Raw genomic sequence first — 27,256 nt, 5'->3', positions numbered from 1 at the left:
GCTTGGAAAACCCCCTTCCGATGATGCATCTTGATGGTGGGAGGAACATGTGAGCAACTACAACACCTTTAAGGTAGATCCATGAGTGTGGATTGTACTTTTTTTCAATAGCCGGCTAATGCAGAAGGAAGCTAGATAGCCAACGTTACTGCTAGGAAGCCGGCTATCACGTCCCAGTGGTTGTAGTACATATTCGTGCAATGCATGCTGGGTGTTGTAGTGACCGGACGAAACACTGATGGACGAAAACACAAAAAGGAGACAAAATTGTGGGTCAAATGAGGCTGAGGGATGAAATGCTGCGCTACAGAAAATTAACACACAAAGAAACGTAGTTTTAGGCCGAAGCGGCCCTTTAAGTTCTGAATATAACTTTATGCTGGTAACAGTATTTGCTGTGAGTCTGTCAGTAGCTTGTGAATCTGCTAAATGCTGAAATGAGTGAACAAGACGACTTTGCTGACAACAGGTAATCCCTTTTTATGATGTAATTTATTTGTTTTTGCATATTTGTTTAAAAAAAATCAAAGAAAAAAAAGATAAACCGTACAAACTTTGCGCTCGTACAAATTGTCTAGCTGTGCTACTGACTTAGCCAAATAAAGAAGTCACTAAGCTTAGAAATATAGATTATAAGTTTTTGTTTCTAAAAAAAGCTGTACACTTTCATACAGGTGGGCGATACGGCAAAATGATATATCACGATACTTCAGGACATTTTTTACGATACATGACACGTCAAAGTATTTTTTCTTTTGATGTCTAATAAGTTAGAACAGACAAAGTAAGACCACATTTTAAAAATACTATGAAAAACAATTAATTCAATTATTTACATTCAACATTGAACACAATGTGCTGCTCTAAATTTAGTTTACAGGACTAATTATGCTCTTTTTTTATTCAAACGTGCAGTTGGGAAGTGTCTTTAAGTATTGATGATATCCATGATATGCCCAGAAAAGCATATTGTGACATATTGTGCTGTAATTTATCACAATAATAACAGACATTATCATATCGCCCAGTTCTACGTTCTAGTTTCATCATTAAATCACATATAAGCTAATCTGTGTAGGTCAGACCTCATAAAGCAAAGTGGACTCCCTGAGTTCAGTGGGCTAACTTAATGGTAATAATGCATGCTCACCTGAGGACAGGTGAGTCACCTGCGAGGCTTCACGTGGACAAAGGTGGACAGAGAAGAGAAAGAGGAGGAGGAGGAGGAGGAGGAGGAGGAGGAGGGGTCGACTGGACTGCTGTTCATCAAGTCTAAAAGTGAAGCGTGCTAGTGTGCGAAAGGCATGCAGCAAGATAGCAGCACACAGACATGACTTATAGGAAAAAACATACAGCATCATATCCATAATGCTCTTCAGTAAGCAGTACATCATAGCACCATACATAAAGACACGTGGCTCGCCTTACCTGAGCTTTAACGCACTCTGACGAGAAAAGAACATCAACAACATGGCATGAAACTTTGCAAGGCGCTACAATGCAATGCTGTTTTGTTTTTGTCTTTTTTTTTTTTTGTTTTCTTTTTTCACAAAATAACACAAAGTCTTGGATGGATGATGGACGTAAAGTTCCGTTCAGCCTCCCGCCGCTTCTTTTCCAGCTAACGGCCAGGACCCCGGCCGTGGGGGAAGAAAAGAGGAGGAAAGAAAAGAAAAAATCACTCCATCACCAATTTTTTAATCAGTTTCAGACAGACTCCAGACACAGACTCTTACGTGCACTGTCTGCCTGTGCGCGGTCACGACAGCCCGGCGCGCAGCCGATCGACAGCTCGGCCGACCAATGGGGTGGCGCGGAACGGCGCGGGCAGCCAATCAGAGCGCAGGAAAGAAACACAGCGCCGGCCCCGTGAATGACTCTCCTGACGCACAAAGAAAAGGCGACTCGCAGAAGAGCCGAGCTAAAGGAAGAATAGCTCAGTTTTTAATGAACTTAGCTCGACTAATACTCAGCTTTTACACTGTTGGACGCCTTATTTGCCTTTTTGAGCTGCTAAAAATCTTAAAACGGTTAAAATAGTTGAGTTATTGCGAAAAAGCTGAACGGTCATCACCCAGTTCATCTTCAATGGCGTGTGTGTTTTGTTTAGCCCTGTAACGTTAACGCGGGACTAGCAGTGTTGTTTAATAAAGGCGACACAAAACTGGGTACAGTCTGAACAGACTGCTTTATTTTTCGGTATGAAGCTGCAAACTGGCCTCAAAACTGAGTTGACACTTAGTTTATGCTGAAATTATAGCAATGCAGGTCATAATTTGCACATAAACTAAGTGTGAACTGTTTTGAGGTGGTTTTTCAGCTCCAGCCCGGTCCATTTGACTGTTTCCCTCATTTTATCATCAGTCTCATTTACCTCAGAACCTTTAGAGATACAAGAATGCTCTTCTTCACACTATTCACAGCCAACAAAACACTTTCAGAGGACAAAGATGGCAAAATGGTCTCCCAGTTTAAGACGGATTAATGTGCAAACCCATTCCCGCCACTTATTATTAATAAAAAAAATAATTCTTAAATGAATTGCTTTGTCATTATTTTGAAATACCATGTCATTAAAAGCTAGAAATATGTTATCTTGTTATTTTGAGATGCTAAGTCATTATTTTGAGATACTATCTCATTCTGAGATGCTAATTCATTATTTTAAGACGCTGTCATTATTTTGCAATACTGTCTCTTTATTTTGAGATATTTTCTAATTATTTTGTGATGTTAAGTCATCATTTTGAGATACTATCTCATTATTCTGAGATGCTAAGTCATTATTTTGAGATACTATTCTGTTATTTTGAGATGCTACTCATTATTCTAAGATGCTAAGTCATTATTTTGAGATACTATTCTGTTATTTTGAGATGCTATCTCATTATTCTGAGATGCTAAGTCATTATTTTGAAATACTATTATTTTGAAATGCTAATTCATAATTTTGAGGTGCTATCTCATTATTTTAAGATATCTCATTATTTTGAGATGTTATTTAATTATTCCGATATGCCAAGTCATTATTTTGAGATACTTTTTCAATATTTCAAGATGCTAAGTCATTTTTAGATATCATTATTTTGAGACACTGCCTCATCATACTGAGATGCTTTCTCACGATTTTGAGATGTTCTATGCTATTGAGATGAAAATATAAACTAATATATATATATATATATATATATATATATATAAACTAAACATATTCTAAAAATAATTAGAAAACATCTGAAAACAACAAGAACGTTTCTCAAAATGACGAGAAAGCGTCTCAGAAAAATGGAATTTGTTTACATGCAAAACCACTCCTAATTCATTTCTACACGACCACATACAATGAAAAGGGCTGTTTGTGCTGTTGTGGCTTTATATGGCTGACATATGACAAATGAACTTTGTTCTGATTGGCCATCCTGTACTGAGCCTCTTTCAAAAAGCAGCCTGAAACACTCAAACTTATAACTTCAGCATGAGTGAGTGGGGCTCAACTAGGCCGAGTAGACAGACATATGTAAAAGGGTTGGTTTGTGATGTCACAAAAACATTGAATTTAAAATGGGCCATGGCCTAAGGTCACCATGCCCAATGCCAAGCGTAGGCTAGAGGGGTGTAAAGCCCCCCAGCATTGGGCTGTGGGTCAGTGGAACTGCGTTCTCTGGAGTGATGGAGCTCCATTCAATGCCTTTGGGATGAGTTGGAGTGATCCAGAACAACCATCCAACATCAGTACCTGACCTCACTGGAGGCCCTTGTACAGTGACCTGTACAGTGTCCTGTACACATTTTGAACGCATCCCTTGTGTTCTTTGGGGTCCGTTTGACCTCAGGCTCTTTTAGCTCTATAAAACCTCATATCAACATCATAAATCATGATGATGAAGTCAAAGTTACTGTCATGCTGGTTTCAAGAAGCACGTTTGAGTAGATCTGTCAATACAGACAGGCCTGAGCTGAATCATAAACACACTTAGAAAGATACATAACTCAAAATAAAAGAAAATAATAAATCTAGGCAAGAATTATAAGCACAATTTAGAATTTTATATTCATTTTAAATACATTTTTAAGAAATCCTCACCTGGTTGATTGACTGGTGTCTCCACAGTCATTTCTTTGGTTAATTTTTCCAGATTTCAGAATTCATTTATGAATATCTTCTCTTTTCTCTCTGTTCATGCATTGTGGACTAATAGAAATGTCTAATAAAATATCATTCCGGAGAGACTAAAGCACTTTTTCACTATTTATGGCCCTTTTCTGAGACAGCAGGCCTCCTAATCCAGACAGTGAGCCTCAGCTCAGTCCTTCATGCTTCTGTGCTCCTACAGTCTGAGTATTAAAGCTGCTGTTGCGGATTCCCTCCACTGACCCCACGGTGGACACCTGCCCCGAGACGGGCGCTACACAGTTGTTTGCAGAAGTTTAAACACCTCTGGTCAAATTCCATGTTATTGTTGATGTTCTGAGTGCAAATAAGTCACCACATCAAGTCAAGTCAAGTCACAGTTTATTCATATAGCGCTTTTTACAACAGGTGTTGTCACAAAGCAGCTTTACAGAAAAATCCGGGTCCGAGCCCCCATGAGCGTCGCCATTGGCGACAGTGGCAAGGAAAAACTCCCAAAGAGCAAGAGGAAGAAACACTGAGAGGAAACAAGGCCCAATCCCATTTCTTCTTTTTACCCCCACCCCTTGTTTTCGAGTGTCACCCTAACCCCTTGGAACTGAGTTACAGGGTAGTGGTTGAAATCTTCCCTCTGAAATGAGACCCTCAAATAAAAAGAGCATCACTTCATTAACAGCTACCAGCGCTGCTCTGTAGGCGACCCTGCCAGTCTGCAGTGACAGCAGAGGAGGGTAAAGTTCAGCTCCTCACTGCTGGGCTTTAGTTACATTTAGGGCATCATATGATCTTCAAAGAGGGGGCAATTATTTATTATCACCCACCCCTAATTCTTCAGTGATATGAAGCTGAAGTCAGATATTCTCCAGATTCTTGTTTGAATTTTCCTGTTCCACCTTAAATGGTGCAGCAGTTCTGATACCTGAGGCACCGGAATGTAACTGCTGGACCATTTAAGGTGGAATGGGAAATTTAGCTAGCTAGCTACCAAGACATTAGCATGCTATTAGCGATTTTCTATGTTTGTTATGAAGAAAACGACCATAATACACTGAAACGACATTAAACTAAGATAATAAGATGATTATTGTAATTTTTAACCATGAAAATTCTCACATTTGTGGGTTTCTTTGGTCTCTTGTTCTCCATCTTTGCCAGTTTTCTGTTTTTCTCGTAACTCTCTGTTTGGAGTCTCTGAAAAACCTCTGTTTGGAGGGTCATGTAGCCCCAACACTTCACCCTACCCCTCTATCTCAACAAAAATTGGGACCCCCTACCCCTAGACATGAACGCGCAAAACAGGGCTAAGGCCTAAGTGGTAGGGGCAAGGGGTGAAATAGGATTGGGCCTAAGGCTCAAAAGGGGAACCCATCCTCCTCTGGTCGACACCGGAGAGCAAACAGCATTAATATAAAATATTAGAATCCCAAACTGGGAAAACAGGTGGAGCAATGGTTATGCAGATAGTTTGAGTTTATGGAGCAGCAGCACGTCCTCTACAGAGACACACTTCTGCACATTCGGGGAAATAAAAATACGTTAAACGTGGCCTTTTTTGTGTTTTATTTTTTCCAATGTGTTAAACTCTAATAAACAGTAATAATGTATTAAAATGTGCAGACGTGTGTCTCTGTGTTCACTTATTTACACTCAGAACATCAACAACAACATGGAATTTGACCAGGGGTGTATAAACTTTTGCATATGAATATTCACACACACATTATTGACTTGGCAGGTTTGACATTTGTAAATGTTCAAATGTGAAAAGTAGCTTTGGGCAATTTTGGCTGTTCAAATTTGGAGAAAATAGACAAACATTAACTTTAAGTATCAAAGACTGTAATACCAAAAATGGCCCATAGAAAAGTGCATTTTCAGTCTTGTTTCCAAATTTTCCGTCAATTTTCAGAACAGTTTTCTGTCTTATTTCAGAGCAGTTTACCTTCTTGCTTCAGAAAAATATTCTGTTTTGGTTCTGAGTAATTTTCCGCTTTGGTCTGGAATAGTTTTCAACCTTGTTTTGGAATAATGCTTATAATAATAACTTAATTTTCCGTTTTGTTGTGGAATAGTTTTCCATCTTGTTCCTGAGTAGTTTTCCGTCTTGGTTCAAATGTTCAATGTTTAAATATGAATGATGATGAATGATGCTGTAGCTTTGGATGAAATACAGGCACTTTTGGCGCAAACATTTAAGAAAATGGACAAAAATGAAGTTTAAGTATTAAAGTCTGTAATACAAATAATAAGTAATTAATTCAATTAAGAGTTTGAATACAGTTTTGCTTCCGAGTAGTTTTCCTTTGTGTTTGTTTTTGTTTGTTGTCTTGTTTCCATCTTGTTTTGGAGTAATTCTCTGCTTTTTTGACTTGTTTTGGAAAAGTTTTCCATCTTAGTTCAGAATATTTTCCACCTTGTTTTGGATAGTTTTCCCTCTTGTTTTAGAACAGTTTTCTGTGTTCTTCCGAAGCAGTTTTCAATTTTGTTTCAAAATAGTTTTCAGTTTGGTTTTGGAAAAGTTTTCTGTCTTGTTTCATTATTTTTTTCCATCTTGTTTCATTATTGTTTTCTGTGTTGTTTTGGAATAATTTTCTATCTTGTTTAGGAATAGTTTTCTGTCTTGGTTTGGAATACTTTTCTGTCTTGTTAAGGAATAGTTTCCTATCTTGTTTAGGAATAGTTTTCCATCTTGTTCAGAACAGATTTCCATCATGTTTTGTTATTGTTTTCTGTCTTCTTTTGGAATAGTTTTCTATCTTTCTTAGGAAAAGTTTCCATCTTGTTTCGGAATCATTATTTTGTCTCGGTTTGAATAGTTTTCCGTCTTGTTTAGGAATAGTTTTCCATCTTGTTTGGGAATCATTTTCTGTCTTGGTTTGGAATAGTTTTCTGTCTTCTTTTGGAATAGTTTCCTATCTTGTTTGGGAATAGTTTTTTACATTTTGTTTAGGAATAGTTTTCTGTCTCGTTTAGGAATAGTTTTCCCTCTTGTTTCGGAATCGTTTTCTGTCTTGTGTCGGAACAGTTTTACATCGTGTTTGCTCATTGCTTTCCGTCTTCTTTCCGTCCAGTTTCCTGTTTTGATTTCCGACTGGCCCTGAACGCTCCTCTCCCTCCCAGAATGCACTGCTCCGCGGCCTCCGTGTGTTTGTCTATGTTGTTCTGCTGGCGTTTCTGACGCGTTTGAGTTTCTGAATCCCGAAACTTCGTCTTTTATATTCCGCTGCTCCGGTTTGTAACCCGCCGCGCCGTGTTCGCCGCCCTGTGCTCCGTCTCCGATGCGCTCAGCGGCCGCGCCGACAGAATAAGCGGGACTCTCCGAGCTGATGGCAGCCAGCGGCCCAGGTACAACCCCCAGCCTCCGCCGGCCAGGCTCACAGGCTAACGGCGGAAAATCAGCGACAGCGGGGAAAACAGACAATAAAACCGAGTTTGCTCGTCGGGATGAAGGAATATAGACATTTAGGCGTTTTATTAAGCCTTTATTTAAACGTATTGAGCGAAATAACCGATTTAAACGCGGCGGCAGAGCTTCATTGGTCAACCGCGCTAGCACTGCTAGCGTTAGCTACGTGCTAACCTCGGCTAGGTTATATGTAGATTTATAAACCATTAAGTTGTTATTTTGCGACTTGTGTGACTAAATAAGTAACTTTTCCCAGTAGCAGATGTGAATTTGGGTCGGGGAGGGACATTTTTACGAAGCTGGTGTCAACTTTTCATTATTCACCAGCTTCTTGTTTGAATATGCCCGTTCCACCTTAAATGGTGCATCAGTTAATAACGGATGCAGCTACTATTTAAGGTGGAACGGGAAAATTCGATCAGGAAGCCGACTTCAGTCTCTTGACATGTTTATTTCCATCATTATCCCGAGTAAGTGTTAACGGGCTAAGCTAACGGTCCCGTTTTTAAAAACAAGCGCGATTCCAACTTCTTTAGCTTCAGCTTCTCGTTTTCTGAAGGTTTTGGTCGCGATAGCGTTCAGATTTTTGGTCAGCGCCTCAAATTAAACCCTTTCAAGGCGCTTCTGTGCGATTTTATTAGCTGTAGTAATGCTGAATGTCGATGTTCAAGGCAGGGGGCTAATGTGGTCTTTATCGTTCCTCAGTATTGTATACATTGGAACCAAATGCTGTTCTTTAGGCCCAAAACACACAACAGCAGCACATCACACAGAACTGAACAGAGCTTAGATACACAGCAGTGCGGAGTAGATCAAACACCACGCACTGAACAGATGGTTCTTCAGTGGTCCTTTAGTAAAGGAAATGGTTCTGTGTAGAACCCTGACCGATCAAAGAACCCTTCTGCATGATTAAAAGGTTCTTTGCGTCGTGAAAGGGTTCTTTGGATTGATTGAAAACGTGCATGAATGTGCTGTAGATGGTTCCGTGCAGAACCGTTTTGAAAATTGTTCTGTATAGCATGATTAAAGGGTTCCGTGCATCATGAAAGGGTTCTTCAGACTTATGGCGAATGTATTGTAGATAGTTTTACATATAAATTCTTATTGAAAATGGTTCTGTAAAGCACCAGAGTGGTTCTGCTGTTGTTACAAGCTTGACATCATCACAATAGAAGAACCTTTTTCAAAAAGATTCTTTCTAGAACCATCTACGCACTTAAAAAAAATGGTTCTTTAGTGAAGAAGCTGGTTCTATATAGAACCATGAACACTCAAAAGAACCTTTGCATGATTAAAGGGTGCTTTGCATTGTGAGTGGGTTCTTCAGACTGATGGAGAATGTGTTGTTGATAGTTCTATATAGAATCTTTTTGAAAATGGTTCTGTAAAGCACCAAAGTGGTTCTGCTATTGTTACAAGCTTGACATCGTCACCATCTATGCACTTAAAAATGGTTCTTGAAGGGGTCTTTAGTGAAGAAGCTGGTTCTATATAGAACAATGAACACTCAAAGAACCCTTTGCATGATTAAATCGTTCTTCAGATTGATGGAGAGTGTGTTGTTGATGGTTCTATATAGAATCTTTTTGAAAATGGTTCTGTATAACACCAAAAAAGGGTTCTTCTGTTGTTGCAAGCTTGAGATTGTCACGATAGAAGGACGCTTTTCAAAAAGGTTATCTATGGAACTATCTACCCTCTTAAAAATTGGTTCTTCAAGGGTTCTTTAGTGAAGATTCTGGTTCTATATAGAACCATGAACACTCAAAGAACCTTTTGCATGATTAAAGGGTTCTTTGCAGCATGAAAAGGTTCTTCAGATTGATGGAGAATGTGCTGTAGATAATTCTACGTATAAAACCTGGTTCTTCTGTTGTGACACGTTTCCATGCTCTTGAGTAATCAGATAATGGGGAAACTCCAGGTCTACATGAGTCAGACAGTAATCAGATTTCTGCTTTACAACCAGCCAGTAAACTCACAGAAGAAGACGAGACTTAAACATAATGTAAAACTCAAACTTCATGTCATGGCTTTGTTTTTTTTAGACATCGCGCCGCTTTACCTGAAAATATGAACGTACATCATCTAGAAGATGAAGAATATTCAAATCCTTCATTTCATCAAGCATGTATTTGGTTTCAGCGTCGCTCCAAAAGTGTTTTGCTTCGTCTCGCGGCGACGCTGCTTATTTCCGGTACCGCCGTCTGTTTACACACATGCTCAAACTGAGAAATCCGAAAGAAATCAGAGTAAGAGTTCACACACACTGGAAAATCTGATTACTGAGCTAAAATCCAGCCTGATTTCTTAATCAGATTTCTAGAGAGTGTGCTGTTTACATGACCATTTGAATAATCAGATAACTGCAGAAATCTGATTATCATTGGATTATTCAGTGAATGTAAATTTTAAGACATGAAGTAAACTGATTTTCTAAGCATTATGAACCAGATTTATTACAGGAAAAGCTTGATTAATATTAGGGTTGATTGGCCAAAGACTACGTTCACATTACCAGGTCGAAGTGGCACAAATCTGATTTTTTTTTTGTCCTAATGTGACTCAGATCTGATGTTTTCAGGGCTGTGTGGACACGCAAATCTGATCTTTTCAAATCCGACCTGAGTCACTTTAGCTACGTTCACATTACAAGTCTTGCTGCTCAGATCTGATTTTTTGCTCAAATCCGATCTCTGTGACACGATGGTTCACACTTGTTTAGGTAAGTGACTCAAATCTGTCATCAATGTGACGAACCGGCGTCCTGAAATGACCCTCATGAGCTCATCCTACTCAGTAACGTCACGTGAATGAATCACGTTCATCATCAGCACAAACTAACGAGCAGAACGAGCTTCGCTGAGAAGATCATTAACTCTGATCAGCTCTCAGCTTCATTATTAGAGCGAGACGAAGGAGAAAAAGGTGAGATGAGCTGCTTTTCCACCGTTTACAGGCTTTAACTTCTGTTCGGCGCTGCTGCCATGGTAACGCTGAATGATGGCGCAGTGGAAAAAAAGCACATGAATTCTGATCTGAGCGTCACATTAAGGTCGCATGGCCACGAATCGGATACGTATCCGATCTAGGACCACATGTGAAAGTGGCTCAGGTCGGATCAGATCAGATTTGTGTCCACACAATCCTGAAAACATCATATCTGAGTCACATTAGGGCAAAAAATCAGATTTGTGCCACTTCAGCCTGGTAATGTGAACAGAGCTAAAGTGAAGTGATCATTTGTGCTTGGTTTTGTTGCCTTTTCATTACATAGTTGATCATAAAGATCTTCCACATGGTATTAATGTGTCCGATCCACAGCTGGTGTTGTTAATATTAAACATGTTTCTCTGCTCATCCCAGATGACGAGTTTGAGTACGATAAGCCGGGAGCGGAGAGGTCGAGGAGACGAAGAGGAGATGACGACGATGACCTGGACAGGTGAGTGAGACGGTGCTTAATGTCATAAAACTCAGATTTGCTTCATTTGCTTCACAATCAGGAATAAGACACCTGTAAAATTGAACAAGTGTAGCATATTAGTCATTTTACATCCCTTCTGCTGTCAGATTGGTGGAAATTACTGATTCCAAACCTTTAAACAGAAGAGTATCAGCTGTAAATTCACACAAATCTCATCGCTGTTCAGCTCGGACGCCTGTCACTTCACCACAATCGGCAGTTTGTGTTGTCAGACCTTATTAAGCTGTTACTCCGGCGTGTCTCATGCTGGTTTGTTCCTTTGAAGTGTCTTTGAAGATCTAGATTCATAAGTGAACGTGGCTGAACGAATGTCTTAAATATCGTTTTGAATTTCTCACTTCACAGCGATTTGGAAGGTGACTTGCTTGAGGAGGACTGGCTTTCATCTAAGAAGGTATTGCGTCATTGTTGCTTTCACATCCTGGTGCTATGAGAAATGACTAGGGGTGTAAAAGTGTTTGAAGGTGGAGATTCAACTGGATCAATTTCAGACTGTGTTATGATCGTTATGATTGATTATAATATTGAATTAATCTTCTTTTTACATTTACATTTTTGCCACTGGACTCTTATTCAGAGTGTCTCACCGTTTAATCGTAGCCAATTTGAAAACTAGGGTTCTTATTTTCTGTGTAGTTTTGGCACAACAGGGTCAAAAATGGCTTTGGCTTTTTTAGCCACGCCCACTGCTAATGTTTATAATCAAACACAGCCATATAGTCTCTACAAACACCAGCAGCAGAACGAATAGAACAGTCATAGGTTGCTGCCTGTTTCTGCCCTGCTAGAGCTGCCCTGGACAACAGTAAGTGCTGTTATTTGGAAGTTCACTCTTCAAAACATGGTTCTTCAAGGGTTCTCTAGTAAAGAAAATGTTTCTATAAAGAACCATGATCGCTCAAAGAACCCTTTGCATGAATCTTTGCATCGTGAAATGGTTTTTCTTATTGATGGAGAACGTGCTGTAGATGGTTTTACAGGCTTGTTACAGTAGAAGAACCCTTTTCAAAAAGGTTCTATATGGAACTATCTATATGACATTCGTGCATGTTTTCCATCAATCCGAGGAACCTGTTCATGATGCAAAGAACCTTTCAATCAGGCAAAGCGTTCTTTGAGTGTTCATAGCGCTATATAGAGTGTATTGTTGATGGACGAGTAACCCGATGATGTGTAAAAGGTAATAATCGCTGTTTTGGTAAAAGAGCTGTAAAAGAACAGCTAAAACGACTGGATGTTGCCGTAGAGCAGCTAAGTTAACTCTAACCTGGAGAGAGAGTTCCTCTGATCCTCGTCTGCGGCCAGAGGTCTCAGAAAAATCTAATAGATAAAATTAAATAAAACCTACACGTTTTATTCACTTTTACTCTTAAAACGTTGAATCATAATGAGATTTAAATTTAAAGCTCCAGTAGAGTTTTGTTCATTTTTATAGCTCACAGTAACTCATACTGTACCCTAAACCACATCTACAAGTCTGTGCCACTTCAATGAAGACCTGGATACAGTTTAAAGGCTGTTTTTGTATCTACAGAACAGAGTCGAGTAACTATTGCTTTCTAGAGCTTGTTAGCAATGTCAGTCTCATAGCTTCAGTCTAAGCTCTAAACAGATTCTGTAAATCTAAACATGCCCAGGCCGATTGACTGAACCTGGGAAAAGCAGAGTACCGTTAGAGCCGATGTCAGGAATTGTTGTCATTGTAATACTTTTCTCTTCCAGAATCCCTCAGAACTGTCAGATGAAGAGCTGAATGATGATCTGCTGCAAAGTGATGAGGAAGATCAGAACACAAGGTGGGTCCACTGTCTGATTGAAGCCCGTTTGTTTTAATGATGCAGGACTTGGGCTGCAGTAGTTATTCATAAACGACACAGATTATGTTGAAGATCAACAGGTGATACAGGTTCAAATTTCCGTACACTGTTCTGAACATTGTTCTTTCCCTCTCAATACTGTGTCAAAGTCGTTACACCCTTAATAACTCGGGCTGGACCAAATACTACAATTACATTGCAACATACTCTGATATGCTTTGCAATATATTAGAAAGCTGATGTGAAGAAAGACCGGCCTGTATTGTTTTGGCCAGAATTCCTTTGTTTGTTGGTTTGAAAGTCGCGATGCATCCAAATACCCAAACACCTGTGATCGGAAAAGGTGGGCGATGTGACTAAATCCAGAAGTTGAGGCTTGTCCAATAGGAATGTTCCTCTTCTTTTATTGGACAGGCTTATTTTTTTGATTCAAGTTATCCAGCTAAAGCCAGGCATAGTTATTGTTATTTGATAACTTGCGCTGTATGTGTGAATCATCCAGACAAAGCGATTTATATGCTCACATTGTACGAAAACACTCAGTCCGACTGACATGACGCAAAACGGGTGCTCATGCCGTCTACAATAAAGCTGTTTCATTCAAAACAACACGCTGCGCCTCCGAGTCCTGGCCAAAACACCGTCTGAATCTCAAATCTCAAATCTCTGCTCCCTACATAGTGCACCACATATTAAAATAGCTGCTCCTGCACCCATACAGTGCATCACATATCTAATAAACAGCCTTCTGAGATTCAGCCATGTGTGCACTGTTCCATACTGGACTTACAGGGCACTATTTTGGTGTAGAAGCCAAATTCAGCCATTGACAAACCGCTACAACAGCTTTGCTAACTGGTGCCACACTGTGCACTGAAGCTGCTGAAGAGCAGGCGGCTCCACAGGCAGCTCTACACAGACAAAACACACTTGATTTATTTATACCTTGCGATTCAACTCAGTCAAACGGAGCAAAGTCGTCATATACGACGCTGGTGCTGCAAATGTGGACTTCTTTGCCTCCGTGTAGAAGCGGTGGCTGTGATTGTGTGGCTTTGCGTGCGACTTAGAAAAATCGGTTCGTGAGGCTGCTCACGCTGTGAGACAAGTGGCCAAAATTTCGGACATATCAGAAATCCATCTGACTGTCCGACTGCTCAATCAGCTCGTTTGGGCAGTTAATCAGGCATCATTTGTCCTCTCACGCTGCACGGCAAACGACGGCTGATGAAGCTGAAATTTGGCCCAATCATGAAATTCAGTCGGCTCTGACCAAATTGGGCTTAGAAACCGCACAGTGAATGTCTGGCTCAACCGAGAATTCCTTTGTGAAACGCCCCCATGTTTGTTTGTTTTTGTTTGTGTGTTCAGTGGACAGGGTGAAGCGGTCAGTCTGAATGCGACTCTGGGCCTCAGCACCTCCTACGACCTGCAGGGAGAAAACCTGGAAGGAGGAGGATACGGAGAGGAGGGATATGAAATGACAGAGGGAGGGTTCTCCCAGGAAGAGGAGGGGTACAAAGCGGAGGAGTATGGAGAAACGGAAGAAGGGATGGAATACACTACAGGACAGAACGCCGAAGCGTATGAAGACGAAGTGCTAGACCTTCAGATTGATGAACCACTGGATGATGAATTTCAAGTGAGCATTTCTCTCTCTCTCTCTCTCACTCTCTCTCTCTCTCTCTCTCTCACTCACTCACTCACTCACAAACTAGGCATATAAATCCACTCTCCCGCCACATTTTAGCTTTATTTCTTTCCTATTTTTGAACTTGTGATGTATTTTTCTAGATCTTCTGATGCTCCTGACATCCCGAGATACATAATTCATAATCGTTTAGCCCATGTCACACCAGAAACAGTAACCGTGCCACATGACATCATCAATGTAGCCTTTCACACCGACGCACTTGAAGCGCAAAAAAAACGCTTTGGGTCTATTTTTGATGCGTGCCATGCCAGCAGTTTGTAGGCAGAAACGGAAAACGAAATGCAGTGTTTATGCTATCGACCCAAATATTAAGAAGAGCCATTTTGTCCCTTAAACAAAAATCAAACCAGCTTTGGAGCCACAACATTTTATGTCCATTTTACCATCTTGGCTGTAAATATGTCTCACTATGTGACAATGAACCAGTAGAGGCTAAAAAATATAAACGAAAATGCAGACTCGCTTTGGTCTGCTTTAAGCTTTAGGCCAGCTATAGCTGCTTTTCTCGCATCTCCAGCAGAAAACTTTTCCTCAAAAGTAGAGCTGTTTCTGTAAAATGTCTCTCAACATTCGACTTTTTACGAGGCTGAAGCCAGCTGACTGTAGCTTCACGACTTTTTAGTGTTTTAGTTTCTCATTGCAGATTAAACGTATGAGGAAACCAGCTGGAGTGATTATAAACACAAATAAGTCCATTCATCTCCAAATGATCGATGTTCATCTTAAATCTCTCTCTTTGCCGTTTCGTTAGCTACTAGCTAGGCGAGACTGTTGTCTGCGTTGCTATGGTGACCAGCAGTCTGCGCTGATCTTCAGGGTTAAAGGGTGAATCAGCAGTTCTACATTAACTCCAGAGTTTAAGACCATTTATAGTTAAACTGTGTTGAACGATCAGCAGAGCTTTATTTTACTGTAAAGGAGGATTATTTTATTTTTACCTACTAATCTGATTCAGCTGTGGAGCCACAACAGGGCAGTAAAGAGCCGCATGTGGCTCCGGAGCTGCGTGTTGCCGACCCCTGATCTAGTGCATAATTTAAGCTAATAAACAAGTCACCAACTCTAGTTTTAACTCTTTTATAAGGTGATACAAAACCCTTCTGTAGGTCGATGTTGTGAATGCATGTGCATCTCCCCCTCTTCATGCAGCTGTACATCACATGATGAGAAAGTAACAACAGTCACAGCAGCAAGTAGGTTTTTATTAATGACCTCTTCACCTTCATAAAGTGTGTGTGAATAATAAGCGGATAATACAGACGTTTGTGTTTTGTTCAAAATAATTCCTCCTGCTAATTAATCCTCCTCTTGGACTTAAATATTTTGAAAATATTTTTATACATTCTGGAAATGTATTTAGGGTTAGTTTGAGTCTGGGATTGTTTTTAGTGTAGCAGTTTAAGCACTTGCTGATTGTCTTATCCACTGTGCTGTCCAACCACCATTAAGCAGAAAGAAAAGTATTGACTTCTCAACTCAGTCTTGAGGACTCAGAAAACAGTGGATGGTGTTATACTGTTAGTCTGCCAACAGGCTTGGTACAAAATAGTAATTTAATTAAAATAGTAATAAATCACAAAAAATTGATACTTGGACCTCCTTCACAATGTATTGCCGTACTATGATGATGTGACTTTTCTTTTTTGTTTTCCCTCCTTGGAACAAGAGGAGATTGTGGCAGAAAATATAATAATTACAATGATTAATAGATACTTGAAAGGTTTACTTTCAAAATAAATATGCGTTTTTGCGAGTGTACATTACACAATTTCCTGAAACAGAGAAATAAAACTGCTTTTATTTTGTACCTCAGCTGTTATTCTTCTCAAAAACCTTACAATTGGATGTACAGCGTTTTGGAATGAAACTCATTTATTAAGATTAAATTTATGGAAAAATATCTTCTCGTTCAGCCTTAATGAGGCGTAGGTTTGAAAGATAAGCATGTACAGGTTCAGGCCAGCTGATCAGAATCCGTCTCCAGACCCCCCCCTTACATCCCCCTGCTGGAGTGGATGGTTGAGGTCTGTGTGGAGCTGAATGAGCTTATCTGCAGATCCCAGCGCGGTTCCTCCTGCGCTGACGCCGGTGGGACTGAGCGGACTGTCTCTGGCAGCGGTTGACGCGAGCTCGTCTGAGCCCGGGCCCCGTCTCCTCTCGACCGGCAGGTTTTGTTCGGGGTCGAGGGGCTTTTGAGCTGCTTTGTGCTCCGCGGATGCGCTGCCAATCCGCACGGTCTAATGGGAAAAGACCCTCGGACTCGATCTGATAAGACCACCGGGGCGAAAAGATCACTGACCTCGTTTTAAAGGCCCTTTACTGTCCGACGGGCCGATGATTGATGATTCTTTACGTGTTTATTTAGTGCTGAGAGATCAGCGTCTAACGGTGAACTGTTCACACAATTCATAGCTCAGATTCATATGATACGGCGGCGTCTCAATCCAGTACATATGAAGAACCATTTTCATGCTTAAAGGGTTCTTTGCCTGGTGAAATGGCTCTTCAGATTGGAGAACGTGCAGTATATGGTTCTATATAGCACCAAAAAGGGTTCAGCTATTGTTTATTGTTTAGAAAAACCCATTTTGGTTCTATATAGAACCATGTACAAATAGATTCTCTATATATGCACTTAAGGATAGTTCTTAAAAGGTTCTTTAGTAAAGAAATTGGTTCTATATAAAACCTTAAATATTCAAGCCCTTTGCATGCCGAAATGATTCTTTGCATGGTGAATTGTTCTTCAGATTGATGGAGAATGTGCTGTAGATGGTTCTATATAGAACCTTTTTGAAAAGGGTACTATATAGCACCAAAAAGGGTTCTTTCAGTGTAACGAGCTTGACATTGTACACTCTTAAAAATGATGGCTCTTCAAGGGTTTTTAGTAGGGAAAGTTGTTCTATATAGAACCATGAACACGCAAGGAGCCCATTGCATGATTAAAGGGTTCTTTGCATTGTGAAGATGTTCTTCAGGTTGATGGAGAATGTGCTGTAGATGGTTCTATATAGGACCTTTTTCAAAAGGGTTCTACATAGCACCAAAAATGGTTCTTCTATTGTTACAATGTCATGCCAGCACTCTTAAAAAAGATGGTTCTTCAAGAGTTCTTTAGTAAAGAAAATTATTCTATGTAGAATCATGAACGTGATTAAAGTTTTACACTAAAAGGTTCTTTGCATCATGGAAGGATTTGAGAATGTGCTGCACATGGTTCTATATAGAACCTGTTACGATGTCAAGCTTGTAACAATAGAAGAACCCTTTTGGGTGCTACATAGAACCCTTTACAAATAGTTTCTATATAGAACCATGTACAGCACAGTTACCACCAATCTGAGGAACCCTTTCATGATGCAAAGAACCAATTAATCATGCAAATTGTTCTTTGAGTGTTTATGGTTCTATATATAACCATTTTCTTTACTAAAGAACCATTGAAGAACCAACTTTTTGGTTGTAACAATAGAAGAACCCTTATTGGTGCTATATAGAACCCTTTTCAAAAAGGTTCTATGTAGAACCATGCAACACATTCTCCATGAATCTGAAGAACTGTTTCATGGTGCAGAGAACCCTTTAATTATGCAAAGCGTTCTTTGAGTAATCATGATTCTATATAGTACCATTTTCTGCACATAAAGAACCCTTGAGGAACGATCTTTGTGTGTGTATAACAATGGAAGAACTTTTTTGGTCCTTTTCAGAGAGGTTCTATATGGAACCATTTTCTTCACTAAAGAACCCTTGAGGAACGATCTTTAAGTATGTATAACAACAGAAGAACCCTTTTCAGTGCTAAATAGAACCCTTTTCGTAAAGGTTCTAAATAGCACCATTTTTTTTCGCTAAAGAACCCTTAAAGAACCCTCTTTTTTTTTTTTTTTTAGAGTGACCGTGACCTCCTGCGGTTCTGTTATGATCCCGTTCTGGATGCTGTTCCCCATAAACACAGCCGAGTGCTGAGTGTGTATCTCTGTTTACAAGGTGACCCGGCTGAGCTGCAGCCTGGCGTTCCGTGTTTGCCGTTCTCCAGAGTTAATGTGTGGAACAGTTTAAGGGATTAAGCTGTTTGTCCTGCAGGCGAAGAGCCGCCGTGTCTGTGTGTTTGGGGGCGGCGCGGCGGAGACGGCGCTGTACGTTCTCTCCCCAGCGCGCAGCCTCAAATGTTGACATGGGCAAAGTCGGTGCGAGCGCTCGGTACTCGACCGTGACGGAGAAATTAAGGAACGTGTTTTAAAATGCGAGACTTTTACGCTGCGTTTACATTACGGCGACAGCAAACCGGACATTCCGTCGCTTTAAATGCAGCAGTGACGGGGACGTGACCCCGGGAACGGACACAGTGGAGATCCAGTAACACATCAGTACCGTGTTTTTGCGCTGGTTTTTGGCTCTTGCTGATACGGATGTTATAATTCTCTTTATTTAGATCCCCATTAGCTTCCACAGAGGGGCCGCTAGTCTTCCTGGGGTCCACACAGGAGTCAAGTCAAGTCACAGTTTATTTATATAGCGCTTTTAACAAAGGGGTTGTCACAAAGTAGCTTTACAGAAAAATCCGGGTACAAGCCCCCGTGAGCGTCGCCAGTGGCAGGGAAAAACTCCCTAAGAGCAACAGAACCTTGAGAGGAACCAAGACTCAAAAGGAGAACCCATCCTCCTCTGGTCGACACCGGATAGGAAACGGCGTTAGTATAAAGCACCTGCAACCAAAATAAAACAGTCTTTAAAATCATCCCGTATCGTAAACAGGAACAACCAAAACTAACCGTGTTCACACCAGCAGCGACAACTCACAACAACGCGGCCGGAGGTCAGTGAGAGGAGACAGCTCAAACTTTGACGGCGTGAAGTGGGCGGAGTCAGCGACGCCACAAAGTTGAGCGAAGTTTAACTTGACGCAAATAAGGAGCGAAGCGATGTGGCGATTACCAATAGGAATTGAGCATCGATCAGCGTAGTACGTGCCTTATCTCCGCCACTGAAACGTGAAAGACACAGATTAAATACAAATAAGCACACCAGCGATTTCTCACCAGGGTTTTCCATTTTAGCCGGAACACATCTGATTTGTGCTTAGCGTCAACGAAACCACAGCAGCCAACGGTCAGTTTAGTTTTCCAAATTGTTTGGCTCTTATTCTCCAGGGTATATTTTGGTTTTTCCATCTGAATTTCCATGACCAAATCACAAGGCAAATTATTAAGTAACTGCATGAAATAAATGTAAATTTTTATTTTATTTATTTTTTGTAAAGTTTCCCCTCAGATTAACAGAACATGTGTTTTATGATCTACACATATTGCCATATGCTTACAATTTACTGATGAAAGCCAAAAATCTGAGATGCTCTTTGTATTATTTTATAATAATTTTTACAGAGCAGATCACTGAAGAGACGCCATCTGTTTATAGTTTATAGCCCAGATTTGTGGAAAAATGGGTCGACTTTCAGTAGAAAATAAACTGTGAGTTCAGCTTCTTTTATTATAAGGGTTTAAAATTACATCACCATCTATTTGACTGGAGAGAAGACAGTTACAGCTCTCATACGACCCCCACCTTTAGAATGAAGCTTATGAAATATGAAAGTTATGAAGAATATGACGAAGTGTGTTTTGGAACCACCGGTGGTTAATAAAACCCGCAATTTTTCTCTGTTTTCTTCTTATTCAGTCTCCCCAACCCAATAAAACAAAACAATAAAATGAGACATGAACCAAACCGAACCGAACCGTGTCTCGAAATCAGGGTCTGAACTGAACCGTGAATTTGGATGTGAAATTCTAGCCGACTTTAAATTAGGTGTGTTCTGTTCGTTACCTCTGATCGAGTAGCGCTGCAGTGGTGTGGCTACCAAGCTTGTCCAGAAGTTACAGTACAATTTGTATTTTTCCCCAACATGTTAAACAGATCAGTATAAATTGTGCTAAAATTGCGTGAATAAACGTTCTGTCTAAGCGTGTTCTCTGTGGAGGACGTGTTGAGTGTATGAAGGCGTGAATTCTGTATGGGAACTTGCGTAATGATGATATTCGTCACCGAGCTGTGTTTTACACCCAGGAGTGCCTGTGTTTGCGTATCAGGACGACTCGGTCAGTGATGTTCTTCCTATCGCCGAGCCGCCGCGTGTTTATCTGCTGTTTTCTGTGTATCGTGTCAAACATTTACATCTCATTGAATTTCAAATGGCAGCAGGAATAGTAATGGAGCATAGTAATGTGACTGGGATCCCCACTGTTATGCTAATGCAGCGGTGCGCCCTCCGACAACACCCCACGCCCTCGTTCCCCCCCACACACACACACACACACACACACACACACACACCTCGTATCACTACAGTGGGCTCTCTCACTGTTTCGTGTGACGTTTGCTTTTTTTAATTTGCATTCACTTCTGTTGCACACGGTTTGAACGCTAAAGAGCTAGCCACAAGCTAATATGCTTTCCCAGTGCTACGGAGCTAGCCACAAGCTAATATGCTTTCCCAGTGCTACGGAGCTAGCCACAAGCTAATATGCTTTCCCAGTGCTAAGGAGCTAGCCACAAGCTAATATGCTTTCCCAGTGCTAAGGAGCTAGCCACAAGCTAAGGAGCTAGCCACAAGCTAATATGCTTTCCCAGTGCTAAGGAGCTAGCCACAAGCTAATATGCTTTCCCAGTGCTAAGGAGCTAGCCACAAGCTAAGGAGCTAGCCACAAGCTAATATGCTTTCCCAGTGCTACGGAGCTAGCCACAAGCTAATATGCTTTCCCAGTGCTACGGAGCTAGCCACAAGCTAATATGCTTTCCCAGTGCTAAGGAGCTAGCCACAAGCTAATATGCTTTCCCAGTGCTAAGGAGCTAGCCACAAGCTAAGGAGCTAGCCACAAGCTAATATGCTTTCCCAGTGCTAAGGAGCTAGCCACAAGCTAAGGAGCTAGCCACAAGCTAATACACTTCCCCATGCTAAAGAGCTAGCCACAAGCTAATATGCTTTCCCAGTGCTAAGGAGCTAGCCACAAGCTAATACGCTTCCCCATGCTAAAGAGCTAGCCACAAGCTAATATGCTTTCCCAGTGCTAAGGAGCTAGCCACAAGCTAATATGCTTTCCCAGTGCTAAGGAGCTAGCCACAAGCTAATACACTTCCCCATGCTAAAGAGCTAGCCACAAGCTAATATGCTTTCCCAGTGCTAAGGAGCTAGCCACAAGCTAATATGCTTCCCCATGCTAAGGAGCTAGCCACAAGCTAATATGCTTCCCCATGCTAAGAAGCTAGCCACAAGCTAATACGCTTTTGAAGTTCGTATAACGTTGACGGTGTTACAGGTCTGAGCGCAGTCAAGTTCTTTACAGCCAAATTGGCAGATTTTTATTTTTGTCAGATTATGTTTTTTTATTAATCCTAAGCTCAAACTGCGTAAACCGTACTCAAGAACACACATTTGAAGTGTAGCTCAACTTGCAGTCTAAACAACTTTGTTGCTCTTTTATGGGATAAATTTGCTTGTAACATAGGGCTGGTCAATACGACGATACTTAACGTGACATTATCATGGTAAATTACGTGTTGTGGATATCATTAGTAATTAAAAACAAGCCCCAACAGCATATTTTATTACAAAGAATGCATAATTAGTCCCATTTAACTGTGTTTAGTGCAGCACAGTTTGAGTTTTTGAACACTAATCTTTGAGCTCACAGTTTTGGATAGTATTTTTAAATGTGGTGCTACTTTCTTTTCCAAATTATCAGACAAAAAACATGTTGTAACATAAAAAAACATGTTTGCCTAATTTTGCCTAGTTTTGTGTTATACATGAGTTTTTTGATCATATTTGATTGATTGTGCTTCCCGGCAGGTTGATGATTACTCCGGTGATTACGCCGCAGAGCCACGGGAAGGGGAGGCTGACCAACAGGAGGTGCCAGAAGCAGAGGAGGAGGAGCCAGAAGAAGAAGTGGAGGATCAAGATGGCTCCCAGGTTACAGAGTCAGAGGAGGTGAGCGTTGACCTCACTGAACAGAGTACGGCTTAAAAAACACCCAAACACCATGAGGGATGAGTGGAAATAGATGCAGGGGTTTCGGATATTTTTTGAAAGACCTGAAATGACATCTGGAGTTTCTTTATGCATCAGATAAACACTGTGTCTTTATAGAGTATCATATGTTCCACATGGTCATTCTGACAGACTGTAATACACTACAGGAAGTGTAGGGGGCGATATGGCTTCTAGTGTTTCATTTAAAAAGCTCTATAATGTTCATATGATCCACACAGTCACTCTGATAGATTGCACTACACTTATGTATTGGTTGTTGCACATTTGGTGCCAGTAAAGGGAGACGAAACTGAAAAAGAGAAAAATGCTGTAGTTTAGTGTGTGTTTGTATATTAATTGCCATGTCTGCCTCACAGTTGGAGCCGGAGGCTGAAGCTGAAGCTGAACAGGAGCAGGAGGCCGATACAAAAGAAGAATCGGACGAGGATGAAGACGAGGAAGAGTCGGGCCGGCTGCGTTTTAAAACGGAGCGCAAAGACGTTACTGTGGTTCGACTCTCCGACGCTGCCAGTAAACGGAGAAACATTCCCGAAACACTAGGTTAGTCCAGGGATGTCAAATTCAGCCACTAAAATGTCCATATTAAAAACAAATCCAAAGGCCAGAGAGCGCATTAAAGTAGTCTTTAAATAACGTTTTACTCTAACCTAACCTGGCCTTGGTTTATTACAAATAATTAAATATAGGCACTCCTAGTATGTACTTAACATATATATATATATATATATAATATAATATGTGTATGTAATATATGTATATGTACGTGTGTATATGTATGTAAATATATATTGTATATATGTAAATGAAAACAAAATGCAATGATGTATAAATCATTTAAACCCTGTATTTCATTGAAAATGGTACAAAGACAACACATCAAATGTTGAAACTGAAGTTTTATTGTTTTTTGAAAAAATATAAGCCCATTTTGAATTTTATGGCAGCAACATGTTCCAAAAAAGTCCAAATTTTTATTTAAATATAGGGTTTACGTAATTTGTCATTCATTCTCATTGATTCATTATAATTGCATTCTTGTTTTTATTTACATTTTGCACAGCCTCCCAACTTTTTTGGAAGTGTGTGTGTGTGTGTGTGTGTGTGTGTGTGTGTGTACAGTGTTTAGTGTTTATGCTGGTTGAACTGCAGCTGAAACACAGCTGGTGTGTTTGGTGGTGTGACTAGTGTGGTAGAATTGAGGTGTAATCACTGCCCCATAGAACGCTGTAGGTGGCAAAGGGTTAGAGTACACATCACGTTGCTGTGCATGTTGGGGATTGTAGACCAGCTCATTGTGAAACAAGCTAATATTAATAGAAAACTAAATTAATCTTGATTACCTGATAGGGCCTTGTGTTTGACACATGGGGGAAAGAAAGATCCACAGCCAAGCTTGAGCACACTCGTTTAATCAGTCTGTCTTCAGACAGTTCCTGATCATTTTCTTATAGAACAATTGTCACCGATTTTAAGAAGCGAAAAATTTTGATAGGTGGTAATTTTGGCTTGTGAATCTCTATATGGTCCAAAATTAAACAGGCAGCAGTAGTTCTAGTATAACAGAGCTTTTGATTGCCAGTTGTTAAACATTGTCTCTTCTTAACTGTCTAATAAACTCAAAGTGCAGTAAGTTTATCAAATTAAATCACATTCTTAAATGTTTTGTTGTACATTTAATGCCGACTGATCTGTGGAAGCCGATCGACACGTCGCTCGATCACTAATTTCACCCTGCAGGTCTTTGGGGTCTCATGTTGTGTCTGTGTTTCCCAGAACTGACTGAGGAGGCCAAAGCAGATCTTCTGGAGTTTGAGGAGAAGGAGCGTCTGAGGAAGCAGGGACGCTACGGAGGGAGAGGAAGAGGGGGAGGCAGAGGAGGAGGAGGCATGATGGGAGGAAGAGGCAGAGGAGGAAGAGGAGGACTTCCTATGTTTGGGATGGGAGATTTCCATGGTGACGGAGGTGCTGGACGAGGGAGGATACACGAACAGAGGCCTCCTCTGATGCAAGTGAACTTGGGCATGCAGGTAAGAAAGACACTGGAGTAGTAAAAGGCGGTATTCTGGTTCCGGTATTCCGGGCGGAATTGAGCACAACAGCACAGTGGCTAGATTACATGGGAAAGTCAGGAATGTCAGTGAGTAGGGCTGAAAGATTAATCGTTTTTTATCGAATTCGCAATGTCACAGTTATAGCCTACACTCTTAAAGAGAGTTCAAGGTTCTTAATGGTTCTTTAGTAAAGCCAGTTATTCTAGATAGAACCATATACACTCAAAGACCCATTTGCATACTTAAATGGTTCTTTAGATTGATGGAGAATCTGCTTTATATGGTTCTGTATAGTACCAAGAAGGGTTCTGCTATTGTTAAGATGTCAAGCTTGTAACAGTAGAACATCATTTTGGTGCTGTATAGAACCCTTTCCAAAAAGGTGCCATATAGGTTCTTTGCATAGTGAAATCGTTCCTCAGATTGATGGAGAATGTGTTGTGTATGGTTCTATATAGCACAAAAAGGGTTGCAAGCTTGACATCGTAACACTAGCTGAACCCTTTTTGCCGTTATGTAGAACCATTTTCAAAAAGGTTCTATATAGAACCATGTAGAACACATTCTCCATAAATATAACGAACCGTTTCACCATGCAAAGAACTTTTTAAGCATGCAAATGGGCCGTTGAGTGTTTATGCGTCTACGTAGATCCATTGTCTTTACTAAAGAACCCGTGAAGAACCGTCTTTAATGTGTACGTTAGCAAAAACGTTTTCATTTGTAAGAGGGGAAATTGAACCTAGTAAGAGTTTGTGAACTGCCTGTAGATGAGTTAGACCAATCAGAGGCAAGCAGACCTCCATGTGTTGTGACATCACAACCACAGCTTACTGGCAGTTTGGCCATACGGGGGTCGAGCCTCAAGCCAGAAAAGGTGGATGTTCTGGTTTCCTTGGTCAAAATAAATCAGGCCTGAATCTCAATTTATTAAAATCGCAATTTAAATTTCAGTCGCAATATTAGTTGGAAAAATCGTAATTCGATATCTTCCCCAAATCGTTCAGCCCCATCAGTGTGTTTACTGAAAATGAGAATCTTTTGATATTTTTCAGTTTTTGATATAATTTGAAAATGCCTGTTGTTCTTTACATTGTGTGTAAATTTCATGAAGAATGGACAAAATGAAACGGCCCAAAATGACTTGGTGGGGAAAAAGTCTGGTTCCATTGACTTACATTAAAAGTAAAGTCGGTTTTTCCTTCTCCTGTAAAGTTACAATTTTGGATATATAATTTTTTATTTTTTTTTTCCGACAACCGCGATATGCAAATGCGTTGTTTTTTCATGACATCGCAGAAACAAGGAATTGAAAATGAGCTGTTTTGGCTCAGAACTAAACTGTATGTATCAAAACTTTTGAATAGTACATCAAACTCTTAATCCTAATGATGCTCCCTTGACTGAAAACCGAAATCTGACAAAAACAGTTTACATAAAATAAACTTATCACTGTTTCCGTCGCCGCTGCGAAATTATGACACTTCATAAAATTCAAAGTTGCACTTACAAAACTCTGCAGAGGGCTTTTAATTTGAAATAACAGTTATAGGAAGTGGACGAACGTTGTGCAAACAGTCAAAGAAGAGTTGAGCTGAACTGCCGAATGAGGCGGTCATCAGTTGGTCTGTTCAATTTAGTCAGATTTTTCACTGTTTATCTTTCGGCTTAAAAATGAAAGCACTGTTTTGGACCACGTCCCCCCAAAATGTATTGGGGCACACGTCTTAATCGTTGAATCCAGGTGTTTCGTTCAGTCTCATTGCCACAGGTGTATAAAATCAAGCCCCTAGCCATGCAGCCTGCCTTTACACACATTAGTAAGTGTGGCTCGTTCTAAAGAGCTCACTGAACTCGAGCGTGATGCTGTAATAGGATGCTGCCGCTGTAACCAGTTAGTTCGCGAAATTTCTTCCCTCCTAGATTTTCCTCGAACAGCTGTGAGTGTATTATTGGAAAGTAGAAGCGTTTAGGAACCACAGCAACTCAACCACGAAGTGTCAGACCACGCAAAGTTACAGAGCTCAGGGTTTCCATGGCTGAGCAGCTGCATGCAAGCCTTACATTACCAAGCACTACGCCAGGCATCAGGTAGGATGGAGTAAAGCGCCGCCACTCGACTCTGGAGCAGTGGAAACATGTTCTGTGGATGAATCAGCTTCTCTATCTGTCAGTCTGATGGACGAGTCTGGGTTTGGCGAATGCCAGCAGAACGTTACCTGCCTGACTGCACTGTGCCAGCTGTAAAGTTTGTGGGAACCGTTTGGGGAAGAACCTTTCCTGTTCCAGCATGACTGAGCCCCAGTGCACAAAGCAGCTCCATAAAGGCCTGACTGGGTGAGTTTGGCGTGGAAGAGCTTGACTGGCCCTCACAGAGCCCTGACCATCAATCACCTTTGGGATGAACTAGAACGGAGATTGTGAGCCAGGCCCTCTCATCCAACATCAGCGACCTGGATGAATGGGCAGAAATTCCCACAGACACTCTCCAACATGTGGAATCTGTTATATTAATGCCTATGGATTTAGAATGGGATTCATAAAAGCTCCAGGAGGTGAACTGTGTAGGTGTCCCAATACTTTTGTC

At 40.8% G+C, this 27,256-nt stretch overlaps 1 protein-coding gene across 3 annotated transcripts in view; it reads left to right on the top strand.

Annotated features, from left to right (window-relative positions):
* Window positions 1-7,244: 7,244 nt before the first annotated feature.
* rbm33a (RNA binding motif protein 33a) overlaps window positions 7,245-27,256 on the top strand; it is a 54,585-nt gene continuing 34,573 nt past the window's right edge. For all 3 annotated transcript variants that reach the window (XM_036596096.1, XM_036596097.1, XM_036596094.1), the window contains exons 1-8: window positions 7,245-7,477; window positions 10,908-10,986; window positions 11,374-11,422; window positions 12,751-12,824; window positions 14,217-14,487; window positions 22,415-22,555; window positions 22,975-23,158; window positions 24,392-24,645. In XM_036596096.1, coding sequence (XP_036451989.1) covers window positions 7,459-7,477; window positions 10,908-10,986; window positions 11,374-11,422; window positions 12,751-12,824; window positions 14,217-14,487; window positions 22,415-22,555; window positions 22,975-23,158; window positions 24,392-24,645 — 1,071 coding nt within the window. In that variant the 5' untranslated portion in view covers window positions 7,245-7,458. The remainder of the gene's footprint in view (window positions 7,478-10,907; window positions 10,987-11,373; window positions 11,423-12,750; window positions 12,825-14,216; window positions 14,488-22,414; window positions 22,556-22,974; window positions 23,159-24,391; window positions 24,646-27,256) is intronic.

Source organism: Colossoma macropomum, unplaced genomic scaffold, assembly GCF_904425465.1.
Source record: "Colossoma macropomum unplaced genomic scaffold, Colossoma_macropomum, whole genome shotgun sequence".
NCBI classification, from domain to species: Eukaryota; Metazoa; Chordata; class Actinopteri; order Characiformes; family Serrasalmidae; genus Colossoma; species Colossoma macropomum.
This window is presented reverse-complemented; position numbering and strand designations above follow the sequence as displayed.